The 24,287-nt window shown below is 37.9% G+C and overlaps 1 protein-coding gene across 2 annotated transcripts in view; it reads right to left on the minus strand.

Annotated features, from left to right (window-relative positions):
- Window positions 1-22,460, minus strand: part of MINDY3 (MINDY lysine 48 deubiquitinase 3) — a 60,129-nt gene extending 37,669 nt beyond the window's left edge. Inside the window, exons 1-8 of one of the 2 annotated variants that reach the window (XM_076331615.1) lie at window positions 22,293-22,460; window positions 13,728-13,807; window positions 11,531-11,588; window positions 10,895-11,068; window positions 7,104-7,155; window positions 5,063-5,177; window positions 4,558-4,631; window positions 4,019-4,098 (exon numbers count right to left, since the gene is read on the minus strand). In XM_076331615.1, the coding sequence (XP_076187730.1) occupies window positions 4,019-4,098; window positions 4,558-4,631; window positions 5,063-5,177; window positions 7,104-7,155; window positions 10,895-11,068; window positions 11,531-11,588; window positions 13,728-13,807; window positions 22,293-22,389 (730 nt within the window). In that variant the 5' untranslated portion in view covers window positions 22,390-22,460. Of the gene's footprint in view, window positions 1-4,018; window positions 4,099-4,557; window positions 4,632-5,062; window positions 5,178-7,103; window positions 7,156-10,894; window positions 11,085-11,530; window positions 11,591-13,727; window positions 13,808-22,292 lie in introns of those variants that run through there. The other variant, XM_076331616.1, reaches the window with a different exon arrangement.
- Between the last annotated feature and the right edge of the window lie 1,827 nt (window positions 22,461-24,287).

Raw genomic sequence — 24,287 nt, forward strand, 5'->3', positions numbered from 1 at the left:
ACTCTGACTGATACCTAGAGAGAGCTGGGATCCTGGCTACGACAGTAGCCGCAGAGTGTGACCATCCTGAACAGCTAGTAGTCAAGCTACGTAGATCGTGTATCTGAAAGCTATTAGGTTAACTTTAGCCTGGTTTACCCATGCCTCCTTCAATATTAGTCAACAGAGAAGACAGACACAAAAGCAAAAATCACTCTCAGATGACTTACGAGGAAACAAAGGCAGACTAGCTGCCCTAAATCAAAGTTCATCCTTATGAATATCCTCACCCCACAGAAAGAAAAAACACCCCTGGAAGAGATCTGATAACACCAAAGATCATCTCGGAAAATGAATATGTATGCCTCTTGTCAGAAAGTTAGTTTCTCCTTTTTTTAAAGTACTTTTGCAAAGTATTCAAATTTCTAAAAAGGGAGAACACCTGAGCCTTTAAAAAAAGTCAGGCCCAAACTAATGATGTTAGTGTAAACGAATGTAATGATATTGTTACCAACCGTATCAGAATACCGCCACCTAGTGACAACATGAAACACCACAAATTCTTGGCAGTACTTAGTAAAAGCAATTACAGTATTATCTGGATTCATATTAAATAGCTATACTTCACATAAGAACGACAGTCTTTAAAAAAGGAGGAAAAAAAAATCTACCTTCCCATATCTTCCTACTGTGGATAACTGTGGCAAGAGAAGAGATTAGAATAAGAAGAAAGGTTTAAAGGGGAATATGTAGATAGTCAAAGAAGAGGGATCATTTCACTGGTATTTGTACCAGTGGTGGCCAAGAACAATTCCAGTTAATAACTCCTGCCCTATTTGGAAAATATGCAGTACTGTAAGAGTCAGAGCTCTGAGTATAATCTGAAAACTACCTGGTAATTCCTCAAGTTTGTAATTCAGTATGGTTTTTGTCACTGATAAAATTAGTGACAGTAACTTTAAAATGGCTTTAAAGTAATTTTAAAGATTTACTCATTAATTAAAATTTGCTTATCTAAATAGTTGAACAAGAGGTAAAGTGGTTTTACATAACTTCTGAATAAAAATGTAAAGCAAGTGCCATTCTGAAAATTCAATTTAGTAAATGTGTTTGCTTATGATAATAGCATCACCTATCTAGCATTTTTCCTGTTCCTGCATTGCAGCTGAAACTTCTCACTGTTGCTTCATTGCTGCCCCTGCAAATGTGCCATGAACCACATCATACCAACTGCTTTCTGCAGTTCTTTAGCACCACCTTTCCCCCATGCCCAGGGATACCTTTTCTCCCCCTCAGTTTCAGAAGTTCACCTACTGATTACACCTAATCACAGAAGTACCTGAAATCTCTTTCCATTATATTTACACATGGAAAAATCAAGCAGCACTGGCAATCAGCTCTGTACAATACTAATGTCGAACCACCCAACTTGTAGTCGCTTGACCAGAGGAATTTAAGGCAAGTGACCGGTAACCAAACCAGAAAAACATACATAAAGCTAACTTCAGAAAATAGTTAGCAAACACATCCAGTTCTTGTTATTTTGACACCTGCAACCCTTCCACATGAGAAACTCATAGCATTGGCAGAAAGGAAGCTGAAGGCTACAGCCAAAGAGAATCAAAATACAGGAGAAATGATGGAAGGAGAAAAGATGACAAAAACAATTGATAAAGGCAATGTGACAACGTATCAAAAATTCAGTCTTGCCTAAGAAGCTGTGAACAGTACAAGCTGTTCTTTGTCCTTCTTTTTGATAGACTACACAAATCACTTTGTAATAGATACTGATTATAGACTTAAGACAATGAATAAGCTGGTTTTGACTGTAATTATCCCAAGGACTTTAAGAAAATGGAGGGTCCCAACAGTAGTTATGTCCAATTTCTCAACTGGTGAAAAACTAACAGGACACATAATACCAGATTCTTAAGATGTACTAAAGATTATTTTCTGCTCCTCATCTCCCCCCAAAGAGAGCAACATGTTTCTATGGGAGTTCTGGTTCTGGATTTTTAGGGTAGAATTGATTGAGAACCTAAATGTGGAATATTACTGTGTGAAAAGAGAGTTCAGTATTCTCAGAAAAGAAAAAAAATTCCCACTTGGGTAACTAATGAATAAGGTCTACCAGAAAGATAATCTGAGAGACAAGCGAGGGAATGAACTGCAAGATTTCAAAAAAAAAAAAAATTAAATTGCAGAACAGCAAATTATCCCAATGTAAGGGAAAGTTGCAAGAACAATTCAGATTGATTGATCATAATCTAACAATTCAGATTGATAAATCGTAATCTAAAAATCAAAAAGAGAAAATTAAAAATACTGAAGAAAACATGGATAAAACCAGGAAGGCTAATTACAACAAATTTCAGTTAGAAAGGGTGGGGATAAATGACAACAAAGTTCTATACATGCATCATGAATCAGGGTAGGAATTGACTGATAACACAAAAGAAAATGATACAAAGAAAATACAAGTATTCAAAGCCATCTTTGCTTTAATTCACAAAAAGGTAAATGATGTAGTATACTCAAGAAGGTTAACAATGAGATGATGGTGTCAGCCATTAAAAAAAGAACAAAATTGGCTAAAAAACCTGTAAATAAGACAGACATGTTCAAGCTTGCAGATCCTAATGAAATTCACTATATAACACTTAAGTAGCTAGACAAATAAGCCTCTGAACCATTAATGATTACCTTACGTATCAAAGATAAAGGAGGTGTCAGGAGACTAGAAAAGGGAAAAACAGGGTACTTACCCTAACAAAAACAACAAAAAAAGCCAGAGGAAAAACCCAGGAGAAAGGATGATTTTAACCTCCAAAGGGCCTTGAAACAAATTAGTAATCAATTTGCATGCACTAGGAAGGACAAAAAAACCCCAAACAAACAAGCAAACAAAAAAAACCCAAAACAAAAAAGCAGCCAATATAGGCTCATCAATAACAGACTGCAATAATCCAACCTAAACGTCCTGGTAAGAAGTCTACCAAATAGGGGTGAGAAGAGTTAGGTACAATATCCAAATAACATTCTGAGAAATCTGATGCTGAAGTACAGCCTGTATGGAATCATAATTAAGTGGAAGTCTAAAAAGTCTCACAGGAGATTATTCATTGTCAAACTAGAGCATTTCGATTCAGGTCTTGCATGGATTTGTCTTGAACCTCAGTGCAAGTCAGTATTTTCAGTGATGACTTAGATGATGGAAAATCCTTGTAAAAAACATGCTGATGAACTCTGTAGCAGTGGCAGAGAGGATATGAACACTTTCAGAATTCAAAGTGTTCCTGCTTTCAGATCATCTTCTCTGTAAAATGAAATGCAAAACCCACAAAAGTCCCCTAATCATGTTGGTGGCCCTCCACTAGACTCTGCACTATGTCAATGTCTTTCCTGTACTAGGGAGCCCAAAACTGGACACACCACTCCAGAGGTGGTCCCACAAGTGCCAGATAGAGGGAAAAAAACATGATTTCCCTCCACCTGCTGGCTACCCTCCTCCTAACATAGCCCAAAATGCAGCTGGCCTTCTTTGCCAGAAAGGGACACTGATGACTCATGTGCAACTCACTGTCCACAAGGACCTCAGGTCCTTTTCTACAAATCTGCTTCCTAGCCAGACAATACTGCCCTGTGCTGTTGCACGGGCTTATTCCATCCCAGGAATTCGGTGAATTTCATGACGTTCCTGTCAGTCCATTTCTCTAGCCTCATGTGGCTGCTCTGAATAGTGGTCCCGTCTCCGGCATATAGACCAACTTTCCCAACTTGCAGAGACTGCACTCCCTTCCATCATCCAGGTCATCACGTACCTTATAATTTCAACCTGTAGCTGACAATCCTGTATTCATTGATATTAACATCAGAGATTTTGTGCAAGTATGTTTCATTTCCATTTGAGGTCTACTTAAATCAAAGGACAGTAAACAAGGAGACTATCAAAACAGAAATAGACCATATTTCAAATCTGTAGGTCAGCATCTCAAAGTACGTAAAAATTATGAACAAGCATAAACTAGAACCAACTTACTCATTCCTGAACATTCTCTGTCCCCATCCCACACATTAGAAACAGCGTGCCCCGTCAACAGGAGGTTAATCAAACTTTGGCTATATAACAGAAAGAAATAGCTTATTAAAAGAGACATATAATTTATTTCTGAAAAAGTGGTTATCTCTAACAAATGAAAAAATTATTGTATTACCCGGACAGCTAAGCAGACATTCTTTAACTATATTCCTTTAATTAGCGTGTCTTTGTAATTCAGCAACGCTAATATGATCTCCACTCTTCCAACCAACAACTTGATATAAAAATGTAGCCCTGAATTTGAGAATTATTCCTCTGAAAATTCAGCAATAACAGAAGCATTTCCTCAGAACTGATGCTCTAAATGGAGTAAGCAGTGAAAAAGGCACACTATGTTAAGTGTTGCTTTTAGCTATTACAAAGTTATAATTAAATCTTTGTCGTAGTGTCAATAATTTCTAAAAGAACGATCAGTTACAGAAAGATAAATTAGCCCACTAATCTATTTTAAGTGGTAGCAACCATATTTTGCAGGTTACCTTCCATGACCGTAAACAGGATCTATCAACGGCTCAGTTGCATCTTCAATTTCATTTTTTATGTTTTCAATACCCTGCAGAAAAATTACAAACATTTTTGCTCTCTTAAGGAATGAATTGCAACATTTACAACACCAGAATGCAATAGTAAAACATTAGGAGGCTGATGTTCTTATATGAATTGATACCTAAACACACTTCTTTCTCTTGGTAAGAGATGTTAGGGATATACAAGGAAGGATATTTCCAAAATCTGTAATTCTCCCAGATAAGGGGGGGGGGGGGGGGGGGGGGGGAGGGAGAAGACTGAGCTTTTCAAGTTTTTATGCTGGAAATGTACTGCAACATGAATGAAGATACCACTCCATCCATTTATCTAGATTTGACTTAGGTTATCAGTTTAGTGTTCACCTTTTACAGAAAAAGGATTACATCATCAAACTTCCTCTTCACAAAGAAACAAAACAAACACACACACACAAAAAATATCAAACAACCCACAAACCTTTGTCAGTATTACAGAATACAGAAAGAGCAATACTCCAAATCTGTTTGTCCACACTGAGTATTGATCCCAAACTGCATCCTTCAGTTCAGGGAAGCTTTTGAATGCTCGTTTGCTAAAGACAAAAGAAAACAACAGAAAAGGAGAATGTATTTAGATGAAGCATTAGAATAGTGTCACAAAGCAGAAACAAGAACTACTAATACCTAACATGAAAATGTCCACGTAAAAGCCAAGTAAATCTGGTGTTATACACAGAATGACACAGCAGCTGTTCTGGAGTTACTGTAACTGCCATAGAGTCATTAGTATTTACCCATCAGAAGAAGATAAATAATTCTGGAGCAATGTGCAAAAATGAACTTAGTTTTTATATGCAAACACTAACTATAAAGTTACATACACTTGTGAAAGAGCTGAGTGGCTTGAACCAGTAATTCTACAAAACACTATTACTGAAATTGTGAATAGACTGTATATCACCAAAATAACGTTTGCATTATATAGTGTTCTGAAAGACATTCAGTCCACAAACAGTGGAGAAAAAAACCTTCCACTTAACCAGGTAAGACTATCTTTCAGGCTTTCAAAGTAATTATCGCATTTCTCATGATAATTTGATTTTGTTAGACTCTAGTTTTTTAAAAAGCAAAATGTTCAAAACCACAAGTGGTACATTAACATGTGGGAAACTATCGGTTGTATAATAGGGTTGCTGCCTGGATGATAAGGTAACACCAGGTGATCATATGTTTAAAAAGAAAAAAAGTAAAATAAAAACAGAGGAAAGGAAGAGCTCCATCAAGATTCCAGAGAAGTAGTACACTTTCCATTTCTTGGGTTATTTAGAGCTAAATACTGCTTTTCAGAACATAAACATTAGTTTTTATTGAGTAATTCAAACTAGATCACACTCTCTGCTTATCTTATGCAAACAGGTATATTCTTTTTGATTTCTTGCACACTTTTAGGAAGTCTTGTTTAAGAAAGAAACAAACACCTGCAAAAATATATCCATATATGGGTTTACTCTGCCTAACACTTGAGATTTTTAAACTACCTTTCATTACCAATAGCGTATATAAGGCACACAAGGTATGCAAGGCAAAGTCAGTTCTGAAATCCATCACTCAGCTTGCCCTAAAGGCATACGTCAGAGCGTTCATTTCCAGTGAGAAAGACTGAGAAAAACTGAAGTGGGTACCACAAGTCCAAAGATCGAGGGTGTGAGTGGGAGGGAGGGGGAGGGCAGGAAATTAGTGTTTTGATCAGATAAGGTTACAAAAATTTTACATTCTCGTTTCTTCTTTCCTCATATGACAATGGGTTTAAATAACAAACTATAATTACTACTGATACAATAAGCAGTAGTTATTTCAGTTCTAATTAGTAACACTTTCCATCTCAAGTGTTTTCTGAAATTCTGCTGCTCTTTATTTCCTCTTTGGGGATTTATTTGTATAATAATTACAACTGTTCACTGTGAAAATAAAAGGCTGTCACCTTTAAAGATAAACTCACTAGAACTGTAAGCTCTGCATTTACACCCCAAAAAGAGAAGTGTTTAAAGTATGAAACAAAAATCAGTCTTGTATATGAAACATTTTTATAAATGTTTCTTACATTGTCCCAAATCAGGAAAACTACTAGATGACAATTTTTTTTCAGTATATATAGCACAAGTATTTCAGACACCTGTGAAGAATGTGTATAAAAAAAATTGAGGATTAACATCTTTAACTTAAATGTGAATCTTAATCAGCTGTGTTCATATACTTGAAATGCACAAGTTATTTGGCCAATTTCACGTTACATTGCTCCAGTTTTATTTTAAAGCCTAATGCTTATGCTCAAAATAATATTCCATTTTAAATGGTAAAATGCAAAAAAACCCCACCAAAACCCCCAAACCAAAACCTGAAATCCAAGTTTAACCTGATGTGTAACACACAAGAAGTTCCTCAACATACCCCTTTCAGGGCTGTGAATATTATTGTAACTTCAAAATATTGTATTTTAAATGTTCCAACATATTACTTACTGAATTAATGCATGAAATCGCTCAAAGCCAAGCTCTTCGACAGCCAAGGCAGCTATACACAAGAGACACTTTTCAGCACTACACATGGCAAAAAAATGACACAAGATACACACAGCAAGCTAGTATACTTTCAAGCTGTAATTATATTTTTAATTTTTAATCCTCCCTTGACATTTAAATTTTTTAACTGATTAGTATAAACTAATTTACCGCAACATTAAGATTCCACCATACAAATTAGTGAGAACATTTCTATTTGGACTAATCAATTCATTAAAAGCACAAAGCCACTGGAGTGTGTAGACTTGAAAATATTTGTCAAATACTAAGCTGTTGATTTTGTACAAAACGTGGCTGTCACAAAGTCATCAAGCATATGCATACTATAGATATAATTTTGCAGGTCAACAAGAAGTATTAATTCCTAGAAAAGCAAGCATGATTATTTGGATCATTTTATCCATGTAAGTAAGCTGTATTTTTTCTTCAAATATACATTTCTGTTACTGAAATTCTGGGGTTTTTTTTCCCCTTTTAATGCTTATTTATTACAAACAAATGTGTAGAATTATTCTACACCATGTTACATATCCTGTTTTTAAATAAACCTTCATTGTTTTCTTTTAAAAATGGATGTCGTGTCCAAGACAGAAAAAAAATACAGCATTAGCGTCTTCCCAAGTTCAACACACGCTTTATACCTTTGTTCGCCTCACAACATTTCCAAACCAAGGAGATGAAATGAACTTTTAAAATCAAATTTTCTTTTACCAACAGGAAGTTATACTCGCCAGTTGTGTAATTATCAAATTCTATAGGCATTCAAGTGTTAACACTGTAGCAGACTTTAGTGCTCTCTATGTCCATAAGGACTTTATCTTCCTGCTAGTAGAATAATATACAAAACAGATAGATCTGCTTTCTGATAAAGGCCACTTAATGCTGAATATTTAAATAATGCCTGATCATCTAGCTACTGAATTTGACTGCATACAATTCATTAAAGACCTGAAGCCATTAGGGCTAATACTACTTATCAATTCTTCCCACAAGAATTCCAGAAAGGGCTTTTTATGCCCTTTCTGATTGTATTTTGAAAGATGCACTTGATTTGCCTACGTGCAGCAATAGAATACTTTCATCTTCTACTTCAGATATAAGGCAGCAGTAGTCTTAAGAGTGTTAGTTTTTGCCTTTTGAAAAACTACAAGGAATTGCTAAAATTAGGTTACCAAGAGCAAAACTAGACCTAAGAAAATGTATTTTTAAGATTTTTAAAAAAATATGAAACAATGAATCTAAATTGCAGAAAATGCTGCAGGAACTAACCCGCTCCAAGAACATAAGTTTTTGTAAGCAGAAAGTTAGAGGGACTAAATCATATAAAGCAATCTTTGAACCTGGGAACTTGCACTACTACAGCCAACGCATGGCCAACAAGTCACTGGTATACACCACAAAAGCAGATGAAAAATGCTATTGCATTCAGTAAGTGTGCTCGAATCCACCTTTTGTTCACACAGCAGGATGATAGGCAGTTTCATTCTGTTACTATGGAACAGAGTGAAATGGTAACAGAACTACTATTTGAAACAAAGGGAAAGAAGTAGAAATCCTGAAGATAAGTATAGCCATATATAACCCAAGCAAGGCTAAAAAAAGACAGTGCTTAGTGGAGAGGAAAAGAACGAACAGCAATAGAACATGAGCTGTATGAGAAATACAATTGTATAGAAACTCTTTAAAACGATACTCTATCATGCTGTGTCTAATCATATTTCATTGTTTTATTATAAATATATTCCCATATTCCATTCCCAAATAGCAGTAGCCTGCCATGTGGAATTGTATCTGTAATACTCCCCCATGCACATAACTCATCTCTTAAGTCCTACCAACTATGACAATGCCTGTTTCTATTTTTACTGATTACAGCAACCAAGCAAGAAATAAATTTATTCCTTTGCACTAGCAGTAACAGAACTCTGCATTATTAACACCACCTTCTTCTCCACACCTTTGTCCCAAGACTAACCAGGCAAGAAGCTGGTCTACAGTTAAATAGCAGGACAGAAAAGAAGAAAAAAACCCTAACAAATATATCTTAAATCAGGAAGTGTATTGCATTATATATATAAGGTAAAATACTGTTTGAACTGTAGAGTACATACAAGAGGTACATTCAGTGTCTAGCAGGGAACGTAGAATATGAACAATGAAAGAGATTAACGGTGCTCGTGACAAAAGCAGACTGTTCATGGCAAATGTATCCTGCTCTTCCTAAGCACATTCCATAGTATTAAGGACAAGTCAGGCAGAACTTGTAGACTTGTACAGAAATATGAAAAATGTAGATATGTAATAGAATGGATTAGCTCTTTAATTGTCAGTGTTGAGAGTAATTATTAATCGAGTGTGTGTTTAAAAAGACTTTCTGCTGAACATTTTCTACAGTTAAAAGTTCTTTAGAATAAGGCAATATATTAGTAAACAGGGCAGTAAAAGCCTATTGATAACTAGGTTCTGCTTCACTTTTTCTTCAAAGGAAACTTCATAATATAAGCAAGAGCTTCTGGAAAATCCACACAAATTAGGAATTTCAAAGTTACAACTGCCTTATTATCTTGCAAAGGAAGATTTTTTTTTTTTAAACAAAAAAGTTGTAGATACAACTTTCTTTATAATACTTTTTCTTAATAAAAAAAAGCGCTCACTTTGGAACTCTTACGTGGTGACCTCCTGTTTTTTCAATTAAGTAACATTTTTATTATTATTGTTTGAGCCTTCTAGAGCACATGGAGCATTTGATAGAAGCAGATGAAGATGACTTGTAACATAAAGAGCTCCAGCACTACTAATTGCTATAGCTAGCTGCGCACGTATAAATCTACTTGTACAATTCTTACTTTGTAGTTATGCCACAAACTGCTGAATAACATATTCCTTCCATCAAAAGATGGCACCTTTATAAGCATGTTCTCATGTGAAGAGTTTTTCATAGTTCTTAAGGGACACATTGGCAACAAAAAATAAAAGAAAAAGAAGCTTATCTTTTAACACGTTAGATATTTCCTACTAAAAGATTAATAAATACACATCTCAATGATCATGTGTGCACAGATAAACTTTCCATGTCATTGGCTCCGCAGCAGTTAGATATGACTGGATGCCATATCTTAGTGCAACAGATAATGTTCACCGGATCCTTGATGTCAGTAAATAACGAAGGAATCAAGACATTTGCAAAAAGCAGGTAACCGAAAAAATTCTAACCTACAGAAAAATTCTGTTAATGTACTAGAAGGTTATTTGATTAAGCTGTTTTGGTACTGCATAGAATCAAAGAAAGGGAAAAAGGCTACTTCTCCGTAACAGGGGATCCAGAATATTTTAGGACAGATAAAGCTTTGCAGAATTTCCTACAAAAGCTCTTCTGAAATAAAGTAACAAGTGACAAGTTAAAATACTCCTCCAGTGTTAGGAAGCATGTAGATTTTTCCAAATTAAAGACACATCAAGTCCCAATAAATTACAAAATAAAATTGAAAAGATTACGGAAATTGTTCAAATTCAAGAGAAACACGTATGTTAGAACTCCAGTGATAGATAGGACATTCCCTTCGACAAAAAGGATCAATGCCTCTAATTACAACAGACAAAAGTCCGTCTTCTGCTAATAGAATCACAAAGGCAAAACCCCCATCTGTGTAATAATAAAAAGCAGTGGCCCCTCAAAAACAACATAATACTTCATTAAGTGATGGGTAATTTAGTATAGAAATATATCTTACAAGGTTGTTCCTCTTGATGACTAGATTCTGCAGGACTTTCAGAAATACTAGCAGTTTCTTCAGTTGTTTTTCCTCTTATCCACGTTGCCAGAGAGTACGACTCAGAATTATCAGAGCAAGCCATTTCCAAAATATCACATAATGTATGACAGAGAAGGTTCTTCTGCTCCTCTTCTGAAAGATCAGAAACCTAGATGAGTTAAATTGCTGCTAATTGGTATCTTGTATAAGCTACTAGTATCTTTTTTATACATTAATGTTATCTAAATAATTGAGTTTATTACTTTTATCTTATTAATTATTAATGTTAATTGCTGTTTAGCTATATTGGACCAAAGAATTATAAAGCTGTCTTTAGAAAAATGTGTTTTAATATGATTTCTAATCCATTCCCTTTCCTAATAATAGACTTCAATCAAATATTTATAAAACAGAGAAGTACTATGGACAGGCATAGACCTCACAAATGGGAGTTTAGAGACACATGGTATTTATACGGTATGCCTCATAAAATGGCATGGGAGCACACTTAAACAAAAAGAAAGCGTGAAATATTTTAAATTCTTTCTACTAGGACATACTTTACAAATAATTAAAATGGAAAAAATAAAGAGGAAAAAAAAGAGGTCTCAGTACCTGGACAGTCTCTCCAAGTAGACTTTTCGCTGGTAAAAAGCCTCTTCAAAAGGAATGCCTTTGTTATCAAAGCATAAAATAATATTAAAATACAAGACAACACCAACTTTTGCATTATGTCACAAGCTCTATACCAAAGCATTTTTGCATGTTATTAGAAGGGTTTCAAGCTGCTCATCGTTTAGTAAGAGACCCCGAGCCTGCACTGTTTACTGATTTTTCCCATTCAAACTAACTACAAAGGTGGCCTCATACCTACGTTCAACATTATTGAGTTTGAACCTCAAGCACGCTTCAAATACACAGACTGCATATTTACAAAACATCTCCAGACTCACAGGACGGCAGTAATGGCGGCACAAATATTTTGCAATATAACTGATGAGTAGTACAAGACGACTCTAGTCACTCAGACAAACCCCTTTAGTAGTTAAAAAGCCCACCTCTTTTAATCATTGCAAGTCATCATAATTCACAGATCAGATTAAAGAAAACCTATGCATCTCCATATCCCTGCTTTGTTTTCTATCAACACTAATGTTGCAATTAAAAAAATAAAGATATACTCTAAGTTACAGAGAAGGAACAATGAAAGAACAAACTTTGGGAAGCAGACTCTTGGTCTTTCTAATTACTCTATTAGATACTGTTTCAGGTATTTGCAGCACCTTGAAAATAGCTGCTTCAACTTTCACTTCTTCCCTGATAGACTCACCCTGTTCTCCCATCACAGATCTTCGGCACACCTTTTTTAGTAATTTACAGCAGCAGTAGGCACTGCAAGACCTGTTTGATCCCTTCCTCCTTCCTTAGCTGGAACTCAGCTCACTTTTAATCATGCTTTAAATACTTAATTTCAAGGAAGTTGAACTACATATAAATCTGAAAAAACACTGCCTATAAGAACATTTGGTATGGTAAAGACTTGGCACTGCCTTTAAGGAGCCAGCTGGTCCTATTCTTTACTCTCTCCACTACCCCCAAATAAAAGACTTGTAATTCTAACATCAGAGACCAGACGCTCTACATCTGGTTTTAAGACCACAGAACTAGGCAGAGCCATGTTACAGAATGCAATTCATAATAAAATATTTTTCTACTGATTGTTTACAACCTAAACAAGTGGTGCTCCTTCCTGTGGTAAAAGTCTTTTGGTGGGACCAGCGGTTGGAGTGTCTTGAAGTAACCATAACAGAGGTTTTATGACTCACATTACACACACCAGAAATGCAAACAATTCCATGATGCCAGTTGTCTGACCCAGACACCTTCCAGTTCATCATCAGATTAACTCTGCTGCGTGACTTTAATATGCCCCCTACCAGTGGACAAGGCCTCAACTCAGACCTAGACATACCTGCAGAATTTGATCTGTGTGTAAGAGGAGTCAAGAGCAGGTTACCAGAAAAAGTAATCTGGCCTATGACTCAATGTCTGCCTGTCTCTACAGGGTGCTCCTAAGAGAATGAGGAGTAATTGCGAATGATGCAAACTGCTGTAGCAGAACAGATCCAGCCTACAGGTCATATACCTACACAGCAGTCAGAATTGCGCCAGAAACAGCATTTCAAAGAGTATACACATAGCCTACAAGATACAATGGAGTAAGAAAACAAAAAATCACAATCACAGTCAGTTGACTGTATCTGAAGCACAAGTGAAATCCTAAGCACGTATCCAGAATAAAATATATTCACCTGACATACTTCAATTACTCTGCTAACTAGGACTTTGAAAGTATAACATTTCTCCTTTTCTTAGATAGCAAACCTTGTTAGGTTTGAAAATCCATTACTTCAAATATTTCTAATACAGTTTGCTAAAGCAGCCATTGTGACACAGATATTACCCTTCTTAAGGACAGGGAATTTGAGAGATGAGAAAGGATTAGGATTACATTTATATCTGATCTTTTACTTCTCCCTTTTATCCTGCATTCCCCACTTTAAAGTTACCTCTGCTTGGATCAACCTGCTGCACTTCCTCAAACAAATCCACTTCTGCAAAATTATAGTTCAAAATCAGCCCATCTCTGCCTTTTTACTGAGTTTTTATCTGCTCCACACTACAATTATGAAATCAAAATACAACCGATCTGCAATTTTTTTAATATTTATTTTAGTTCCTCATATATAGAGAAAAGAACAAATTTTGGGTTTACTAATTTTAAACCATTCCTATAATAAATGCATCTTACCTGTACAGGTGCAATCACTGCACAAGGGCCACCTTCAAATTGTTCTAATGCAGTTGATTCAGATTCACTAAAGACAAATCCTGTCAAATGGAAAAAGACTGTATTTAGTGAAATACGTAAACAAGCGCATTTATGTATACTCCTTCCCTAACAGAAATGACACCTGATTTATTCACCTTTAAAGATTAGATAAGCTTTCAAGATTTTTTTTCCCCTGATAATGCAACAGAATGCGGTTAAACTATCTGAAGAAAAAAGTCATGAATACAGGTGAGAGCACAGAAATGAATTATTTACCTCAGCAATGAAATCATGACCACAAAGGGCCAACAGCTAGGGGTTTAAACAAAAGGATTTTTAACAGTAAAACTGTCACTAGAGCACATGTGGCTGGATACTTAAACCATAGTTTTTATTTTATTATGGTTTATTTCTTATAAATCAATTAAAATTTGTTTGTAAGTGTTAATATTTTGTCTCACATATGTAAAAAAAAAAAAATCATCTCTGGACCTTCACTGAACATGCATAATACATTTCTATTCCCTATGAAGGGCACAGTATGCCTCCCACTGATCTCATTTTTGGCCTATCAGTGCTTCCCATTAAGACTGAAATATGCTGAGTAAGTCAAATATTCACTTGTAACCACTGAAGCAAGCCTCTTAATGGTGTTCTTTCACAGAAGATACACTATATTTACTGAGATGCAAGATCACCTATCTCCCCCTCCATCTTTAATGTATTTGTATTTCAGAATTATCTTACAGTCACATAAGAGAGCAAACACTGGAGCAATTACTGCAAAATTGCTTGTTATCACCTTGCCCTTAAACTTGTCTTCAAGATATGGTGATTCATAGCTTGCATTTCTCATAGCTAAATGCATATATGTAGACAATTACCTTGATGAAGCTGACACACAGCAACTTACTCACAGTGAGTGATATTTTGCATTATTCTTTTAAGTGCTGATAAGATTGTGCTGAAGTGACTCTAGTTCAATGTAATCTAGAAACCATGCAACTGTAGTCAGCAACTAACCAGAAAGCAGAAGCAATTGGGGCAGGGAGAAAAGGGATACACATGCGTATTTTTGCAGCAGTGTCAGTCCCAGTGGAAAGAATATTCAATGCTTCTTTCCCACAATTTCTCCTTTTCCCAGTTCTGTATCATTACATGCTGCCATATCAAAAGCATCCCTAGCCCCTGGATGTGAATTTGAACTGGGGAAATGCATCCCCCCAGTGCAGACTTTCACACTACTGCATGACAGGTACATCATCCCAAGCAGCACAAGAGAGGACTACTGCATGTTTAGTAGGCCGTATTTCATCACAGAAATGATAGCTGTTCAACAGCAATGTGAAATTTTTTTAAGATGGATCAATGTAGCCATAGTTCTTAAAAAAATGGGGTTTCCCCTGTATCTGACAGAAGGCTCCAGGTTTTTTTTTAACTGAATGTGCAAATGTGCATTACAAAAATGTATTTTATATCCAAAACCCAGATGCACGTCAAGCCTACATACTTAGATCCACATCACCTAATGTAGCAACAAAGCTCCATTAATCCATACTTCAACCAAAGTTTGCACTAGTGTCATTTCACTCCCCTGTTAACATGCCCTAATAAGAAATATCACCAGTCTTTAGACTTTCTGAATTAGTTTGTGCAGGCTTATTGTATTAAAAGGTAAGTCTTCCTCTACATTTAAGCGTTACTGCATGCCATCTAAGCACACTGCAACAATAGGTTTTTTTAGTTATTTTAATGATTTAGCCACTGCAGAAAAACACATACTTGGATGTGGTACCATTAAACCACACTTAAGAAATCTTGAATTTGTTTAACATTCTTCAGGCTTCTTAGAGAAAGCATGAGCTGTCTCAGCTTAACCCTGCCCTATTTTTCAAAACTGCTTCCTAAAAATAAAGAAAATCGAGTGTGATCCACTAGAGTGAATACAAATTTGAGATAGACAATGCAAAATTGATATTACACAGAATTTGACAGAATACAACCACAGGAAAAAAACCCATATATAATACCTAAAGGAACACTTCATTTCTTTTTACCTAAATGCTGCTTAATGCTTAATAAACACCAAGGTTCTAAAAGCTGTTAAGCAAAAAAATGGACTTCAGGGATTTTGGTCTTGCTCTCTTTTTTAAAACTTCTACAAAATCTGAAGCCAACTCAAGTAAAATTTCAGAAACCAGCAGTCTGAAGTCCAGCTAGGTTCAAATCTACCTCAGCCTGCAATCGCACCTACTTACCTTTTTTTGCCCTCCATAACAATCACATCTTGGGCAATCTCTATAAACACCCATCAACCCCCACGCTCTTCCTTATGATTCATAGGAATGGCCTGGCCACCCTTTAAGCTACCAACTAAGACTAGCATCTCTGATCCAGACTAATTTCTACTTACTCTCACCCTTAATCAGTCGTATCTATCATACATCTCTTTTCACTCAAGATAAAATTTCAAGAGCAAAATAGATGTAATGCAGCCAAAATCATCTTTTTATTAATCTGCCTGCCTTTTATCCATGAATATAATTATCATCATTTACCTATAAGAAACATAAAATAGTGTAATTATCATTCATCTTGTCATTTATAACACTATTAAATGCTCCATTGACCCAATTTTTTCAACATCACTACTGCTCTACTGCTTTAACCTTTCTGTCCGGGGGCGGGGGGGGCAGGAAGTAGATCTAGATTCCTGTTGGTAATCAGTGTATTGCCCAATATTTTGAGTTATGGTGACTATGATATTCCCAAATCTGTCTTTATATCCTTTGTCCATTATTAATCTCACAAAACAAAGTTTTATTCTCCTTATTTCCCCAAAACTTGACATTTACCAAGGCCCATGTTTCTTTTCTTACACCTAATTCTTAGCTCTTCTACACAGAGTTTGCCAAAATGAATGTATGACTTAGTTACCTACTCGTCTTTCATCTACTACTCCACATCATGGTCCAAAGCACTACAAAAACCATTCATTCTTCTATTAGGACCACCCCACTGTTGTCCTGCATCTTTTTATCATTTGCCTATTTCTAAAAAATACCTATTTTTTTTACATCCAAGACACTCTAGACATTAGTAACACTGTCATATTACAAAGGATGCTGTATACCTTCAGTGTTTTCACTCTGTGCAATAACCAATTCTAGCTGAATGAAAGAGACAAGGGGAGTAGCTAAAGAGCATGCAACATTAACCACATTAGAAAAAAACCTTGCTCTATCTGTGATCCAATCTAGCTACAAAGATGCTGCGCTATTCATTTTTTTGTCCTGTTCTCTGCTGAGCCGGCCTCTCACCATGGAGCTGTATTTCTTTTTCTCTTTTGGGATACAAGAACTGCCTGACATAAGCACTAGAATAATCCATTAAGGTTTACAACGCATCTTAACGTTCCTTTCTCTAGAGCTGGGTGTAGAATGATAGACACATTTTGCTTATGGCTTTGGGTTTTCAAAGTGTATTTTTATAGTAAAATGAAATTTCTGAAATTTTCTGTGGGGGAAAAAAAACCCAAACAAAACAACTTTTTCCCACGCACAAAAAGAAAAGAGCGTTTACTACAGCAATACCACAACAAATCCCACTTAATGGGTTGTGGATAAAAAGCCAGGAAGTCCTGGAAGGGTTTGAGGAAAGTATCCAAATCACCTGGTAGGCTACCACTAAGTTGGGCAACAAGCTGCCAGAAAACAAGGTAAGATTGCAACGTGTCTGCCTTTTTTCACACCTTTGTAAAAAAAATACCAAAACAAAACAGCTCTGTGAAACTTCTGAATTTTGACTGAAACTTCTGAATCTGTACCCTGGTAAGAGCCTTCTATGTGAGCACTCCTCAAGACCTTTTATTTTCTTTAAGCCTGTCAGCCTCATCCAAAGTAAAGAATGGACTCACTAGCACCACATCCTTTCTTAAAGTAAGGACAATGTCTTTTCAGATATTCCTTTTGGGGCCCAGGCAGCAGCAAAGAATTTTGGGGCTCACTAATTATTTAGATAATTATGTTACAGGGCATTTCAAATTCTTACTGCTCTATGTGTATTCCAACTGCATTAGCCACCACGCCCACTGGCCAGAAAATACAATCTTCTTAACAACTTAACTTACATGTTCACACCCCATTTTTTCACAGTGAATGGTATCTTCTATTCTCCTTCCAATTTAACAGTGCTGAAAGGGCTGTTACTTACTCATAATGACACAAACAGTCCCTCAAGATTCTACCCTAAAGCTTAACTTTTCATTCAGCAAGCTTCACAAGAGGTTTTCCGTTCTTCAGAACGAATTTATTATTTTAAGACAACTCTGCATTACGGAACTACATGAAATAAACATCTAAATCTCATACACAATAGAAAGGGATTTGACAGTCTGTCTAAAACAGCAAGATGTGGTTATTTTGTCTGTAAAGACAGTATCACTACTCCAACACCAATATGCCACTCCAAGGGAGGAAAGAAGAAAAAAGTCAACCAGTATAGAATTGAGAACAGAAATTCTTCCCTAGAGAAGGCTGTTAGGTAGCTCTTCTCAGCAGCATGTCCCTGCTGTTTTTCCAAAAGCTACTGTTGTCTCACATTTAATAGTAGTATGGCTTGTGTTAGCAAGAAAGACCACTTCCTACTGGCAGAATTGGCAACATCTACTTAAACTGAAGCAACATCATCTACTTAAACAGAGGCTCTAAGTCAGTAGTCATCAGTACTTTTTTGATTGAAGACTTCAATATTTTTTCCATACGATGTGCAAATTCCTGTCAGCAGGTTTGGCTTCTAACTTCTTACTTAATTTTTACAGATGCCTTAAAAGCAGTCCACAGACCATGACGTGACCACGCACCAAGGTTTACTTTGCTAAGTGCGACTGGCATCGGTAAAGCAGAAGCTTCAAAAGCAGTTCCACCAAAAGATTTGAAGAGGCAATACTTACAGCAGACAAGCAGCAAGTAGACAGAGGTGGGCCAATAGGTGTAACTTCTTCCAGCTGTTTGCACAATCCACACTTGTCTATACCCTAACCATGAATATTAAATGAAAAATGCTTTTCTCTTCTTCCTGATTAACTGTTTGTACTGAGTAATATGGAACTCAAAGAGACAGAAAGGAGGCAAATGCAAATATTCTATAAATCATAGTCATCAAAACATAAAAAATAATTACATAGATACCAATGACTATTTCTCTCCCATCACTCAAATGAATTAAACATTATTAAATTAAACTCAGCGGAACACTTTTCAAATTGCTACTTCTATTTAAGACTGAAGAGTGGCAAGGGTTGCGCAAAATATATCTGCTTGTTTAGTAAAAATATTATTTCCTAGTAACCCTGACTTGATCGTGGTCTAACAATATTACAGCTCCAGTGACTTAAAAACAATACTATAGGATCTAGCTCCTCAACCAAGGATGTAATAAAAGCCAGTCTGGTGTTGTTTAAATGTACTAGGCCAGAAACAGAGTTCCAGGCATGTAAAAAAAGGAAACCTGGAAAGAATAGGGGAGAAAGAAAAGGGAAGTTGTCAATCTACTCACCCAGCTCTCAACCTGGAAAAGGATCCAGATAAAATGGACCTTTTTACATTGTACGTTATACATATATACATAAACTGTAGTATTAATACCTTCACACTATGCTTTTGAAGTTAAACAGTTGTTTTGAAAAGACTGTCCCATGTCTTTCTTCCCAAAGACCAGTGAGAAAACAGCTTAGGTAATTCTGAAAGGATGCTGCACTCAAACCTGCCAGACATTCATAGTTGTGTAGACCTGATGCTGCGTGCCTTAGGGCTGATCTGAAGAGCGGCTTTATGAATGGAATTTGTCTCTTGGATCAATGAAGAAAATCACTCCTAACATGGGTGTTTCTTTAGGGTTCAGTCCTCCTCCTAACTCCTTCCCAAGTCATCATATCTATGCCAGGAAACACTGAAGTGCAGACCGAGCCTTTGCACTACATTCCTCTGTGTCCACTTTGAGGATTCTGGTAAATGGGATTCACGAGGTTCAAACTGCAAATTCTGCTGCAATCATAAAGAAAAAAAATTCTATAAAAAAACCCAACACAAAAAAACCCAACTGCAACAACAGCTTTGCAGCCATGCCTTTGTTAAGTCAGGAATCAGACCAATATATTTAAGGTTGCCAATGCAGCAAACTGAGGGAATTACTATCACTAACTTCAAACAGCATATCCACATTAGCTAGGTCAGTTCTGTTAACCACCCGCAGATCAGTCTGTCTTCAGTTTTGACCAAATAAATATGATGGTTAACGAGTTTGGTGCATCATGAGGATTCCTGGAACATCGCTATCTTTACTGAGAAACTGGCTGGTTCGAGTCTCACATTCCTCAACACCCTCCCTACTCTTTACTTTTCTTTGTAAATTATAGTTTTCAACTTCCAAAGGGTTTGAGAAAGGATCAGACAACATTCAGAAAGTATCTGAAATAAATAACAGTGTTGGCACTACACTCTAAAAAAAACCCAAACCACAAAAAAACCCCAACACCAAACCAGTTGTTTAAGCAAGCATCATTTATACTTCTTTGATACTTTCTGCACATATGATGTGAAACAAGGATCTATCTTTTAAACTTTGAAGTCTTTGGAAATAATAAATCTTGATTTTTATGTTGGGGTTTTTTTTAATCTTGATGAGTCAGTGTTGACAAGACTCCTTTGCAGTAGGTAAATGGTGCAGAACTTTTTCAACAAAATAGAAACTGAAAGTCGGGTGAATGTATTATGCTGCTACACAACACAAGGGACTGAGACTGACTTTTTTGATTCCCAGCACAAGACCTCCAAACAATACACTAAGTTATTGTCATGTGTTTTTACTACACAAAATTGATTCTATTAAAGAGGATATAGAGAAGGGAACAGATATACTACACAATATAGCTACAGGACTTTCCCTAAAGACAGATAGGAAATAATAGCTCCTTTACAGGAGCCACCACATGTGAGATGCCTTTTCCATTAATCTTTCACAGGATCACAAGTGTGGGGCATTACAACACACATTTCAACAAATTTTGAAACTGCTAAAATTTCATATACAATCAATCTTGAAAACGTCAATTTCGGTAGTCTAATATTACCAGTTAAAGAAATAGTTAAGCTTTTTAACACCAATTCTTTTTTCTGGCTTTGCAAAAACCTTGTACTGAAACAGCAACACTCTACCAAAACTTGGATATTTCAGAAAGTAATTATATTTCAGTAAAAATAATCAATTCATGAGGAAAAGTGATGGCTTTACTAGGCCTGCTTAAATTCTAGAACTTAGAAGCAATTTGGCATTTTCTCCCCAAATATTTCTCACTGAATTATCTGAACTCAGATTAACCCAGGGAAAAAGATGAGTCTGGCAATGCACTGTGTCCTGTGACAGGGAAGAAGCTGTGCAGCTCCCAGATCAACATCACACATGCATCTACTGAAACTATGCAGATGACAAAACTCATGTTAAAAAAAAGAAGAGCAAGGAACAGAGAGCACTAGGAACACCCCTTCAGTTTCAGCCAACTTTACCCTGAGGCCTGAATGCATTTTTTTTTTAAATCTATGAATTCCACCATCATTTGTGAATTTTCTCCAGTTTAGGGGTGTTTTTATTATGATCTTCATAACCATTATTAGAATACTTCAAAGCCCACAGTAAGTTATAGAGAAGGCTATTATTCCTTTCTTTCAGCCAGGACAGGTACACAGACTGATTTCTTGCATATCATTTTTATCAGTAAGTCTCTGTAATACACCTTGCAATTGCAGTTTTGAAAGAATACCAGAAAGTCCCCATCAAGAAGAAACTGTGTAGGTTGCGTAATTTAAATATGTTAAAAACATCTTATAAATACCCCAGGTTCCATGGTTATTGTTGCTTTATCTCTTGCCACATCCTAAAGATGGCATACACCTGCTTCAATCGCCAAAGAACTAGTGTAAAAAAAATCTGTGGGTCTCTGTCCCAAGCCTGTCCCCACTCTTGAGAGGTCTATTTGTGTCTCCCATGTTCTTTGCAAAAAAAAAAAAAAGGCAACTTATGTTCACGTTTCCACCAGCTATGTAAAATAATGGCACAAGATGCTGTTAAAATACATTTCCTTCTCTACTCTTTTAAGTTCCTTTGCAGATTTGTGGCAAAAGACGACCAAGCTGCAAAAAATATTATTTAGCAAGTGAAACTGCTGCATCATTTTTCCCGTGGGCCACGCGCTGGGTTGCCGGTGACACACGAACACGAACGCAAACAACTATCGCTGTCCCCGTCCGCGGACGCGCGGAGGGGCCCCTGCCCCACGGAGCGGCGCCTCCCTCCCCTCACAGACACACGGACACGGACAGACAGGCGCCGCGGCGCCCCGCGGGGGGAGCCGTGGGTGTGTCCGGGCAGGTGGGCCGAGGACGGCGGGGCGGGCCGAGGAAGGACCCCCGGGGGAGAAAGCCGGGCAGGCACCGAGGCGAGGGAAGGGAAGGGCGGGGAGCGGGGCCGGGGCACGGCGCACGCAGGTACCTTGCGCCCAGCGGCAGAAGATGGTGTCGGCCAGCCCGCGGGGCCCGGCCTTCTTGCCCCACACCAGGTGGACAAGCTCCTGGCCCGCCTCGGACATGACGGGGCGGCGGCGGCCCTGGGGCCGGGCGAGCGAGGCGTCTCCCGGCGGCGGAGACGGCTGTGGCAGCCGCTGCCCCTGCGCAGGGGCGGGGCCGGGCCGGGCCGGGTCGCGCCGGGCGGGCGGGCGGGAGGGCGGGGCCGGGCGGGGCGCTCGCGCGGGGGGCGGGGCCTCGCCGGGCGCCTCGCGGAGCTGCGCATGCTTGGCGGCCTCTTTTTTTACCGCCTCCCCAGCAGGCCCTGGTGCTTCCGCGGGCGCAGGAAGCAGGCTGCTGGGAGGCCCGGCCCGGCGGTTTGGCGGCGCCGGTCCGCAGCCGCGCGCCGACCGTTGCTCCCTGAGGAGACGTTGGCTGAGGGCGGAGCGGCGGCTGGCGGGGGTGAGGAGCGCCGTGCTGGTTCGCTCCGCGCCCCGCCCCGCCGCGGTAGCGGTAGGCCGGGTGGTACCGAGGCCGCAGCCTGGCGGTAAGGCTTGCCGCGCAGGCATGGCCGCTGGTCTCACTGTGTGTGTGTGTGTGTGTGTGTGTGTGTGTGTGTGTGTGGGCGGGGGGGGGGGGGCGGCGGCTAGATAGGCGTAGCAGTGAACCCAAGCGGTAGCCCGCATTATCAGCCACCCGGGTGTGAGGCCGGTACTTTCGGTTAACAGTAGCTCCCTTTAGGCTTCCCTCGCCCTCTGGGGTTTGGCCCTGCCGCTGCTTGCGCTGCCGTTTTTGGTTCAGCTCAGTACGGGCTGCCCCAGACACTCGTTAGAAGTTGAGAGGAAGGGAGTGGCGTTGGTGAGGAGAACGTGGCGTTAGAGAAGGTGGTCTTTTAAGTCTTAATTGAAACAGTCAGTGTAAAGACACCTTATCTAGCATATGGGCTGGATATACCACAAGATGTCAGGAATTCAGGATCATACCAGTATAAGTAGAGAGCTTCCTTTATGTATTTGTTGTATAGTGTCTTGTGCAAGCACTAAGCTAACATATAGGTAAAATGTGCTTGCATATATACATGAAATACTTTTTGAAATGGTTCTCTTACTTGGCAGTACGTATATTCATACAATAGCTTGAAATGAAGAGTGAAAGATAGCCATATGATTTTCTTAAACTATTTAGGAGTGGCGCTAGAGGGACATCCCATGAACTTGATTCAGATTTGGAAAATAAATTTGGTTTATCTAATTTAGTAATGATTTTTTTCCAGTACAGATTCTAGAAATAAAGACTGGGATTTTTAATAAAAGTTAATTGCCATTTTTTCTGAAAGATAATTGCTATTAGAATGGGAATTCTTCATGGAGGTTTTGTGGTCAGTGTTGTGCACAAGATTAACATAGACTTTATTAAAAAAACTTCTTCAGAAGGGTGGTAACCATTACCAGTGACAAAACTGGATTAAGGATGTTCTCTTAGAAAAAAGCATTTCAATCCAACCGTTTTCTAGGTGAAACTATCGCATATGCCACGTGGAATTCTTCATGTGGAATACAGATGGAATTGAGCTGTAATATTGTGCCCACCCACTTTATCTTCATTATACGCTTACTACTTTTATGGCGATTGAGCACATATTGAGACTGTTCAATGTGCAATCGTTCTGAATTAAGTATGAAAATCATCAGTATCAGGGTGTTTGTAAGCTTTCTGACATGTCATACAACAAATTGATCAGAAGATGGTGTGGTTGTTCTAATGTTTAAGCATTTTCAAATACTTGCACAATTAAGCATTTTCTGAATAATTACTGACAAGCCATCAATTTCCTTCAGTATTGATTAGCAGCATGGATTCTGGATTTGCATAAGTAATGCTTATAATGGATACTTTTTGATTTTTAGCATAAAGAATAACTCCAAACAAGTGGAAAGAATTTAATTAGAATTAAAGGCATCCTAACAACAAAATCATGTTCTGT

Source organism: Aptenodytes patagonicus, chromosome 2 (genome assembly GCF_965638725.1).
Source record: "Aptenodytes patagonicus chromosome 2, bAptPat1.pri.cur, whole genome shotgun sequence".
NCBI classification, from domain to species: domain Eukaryota; kingdom Metazoa; phylum Chordata; class Aves; order Sphenisciformes; family Spheniscidae; genus Aptenodytes; species Aptenodytes patagonicus.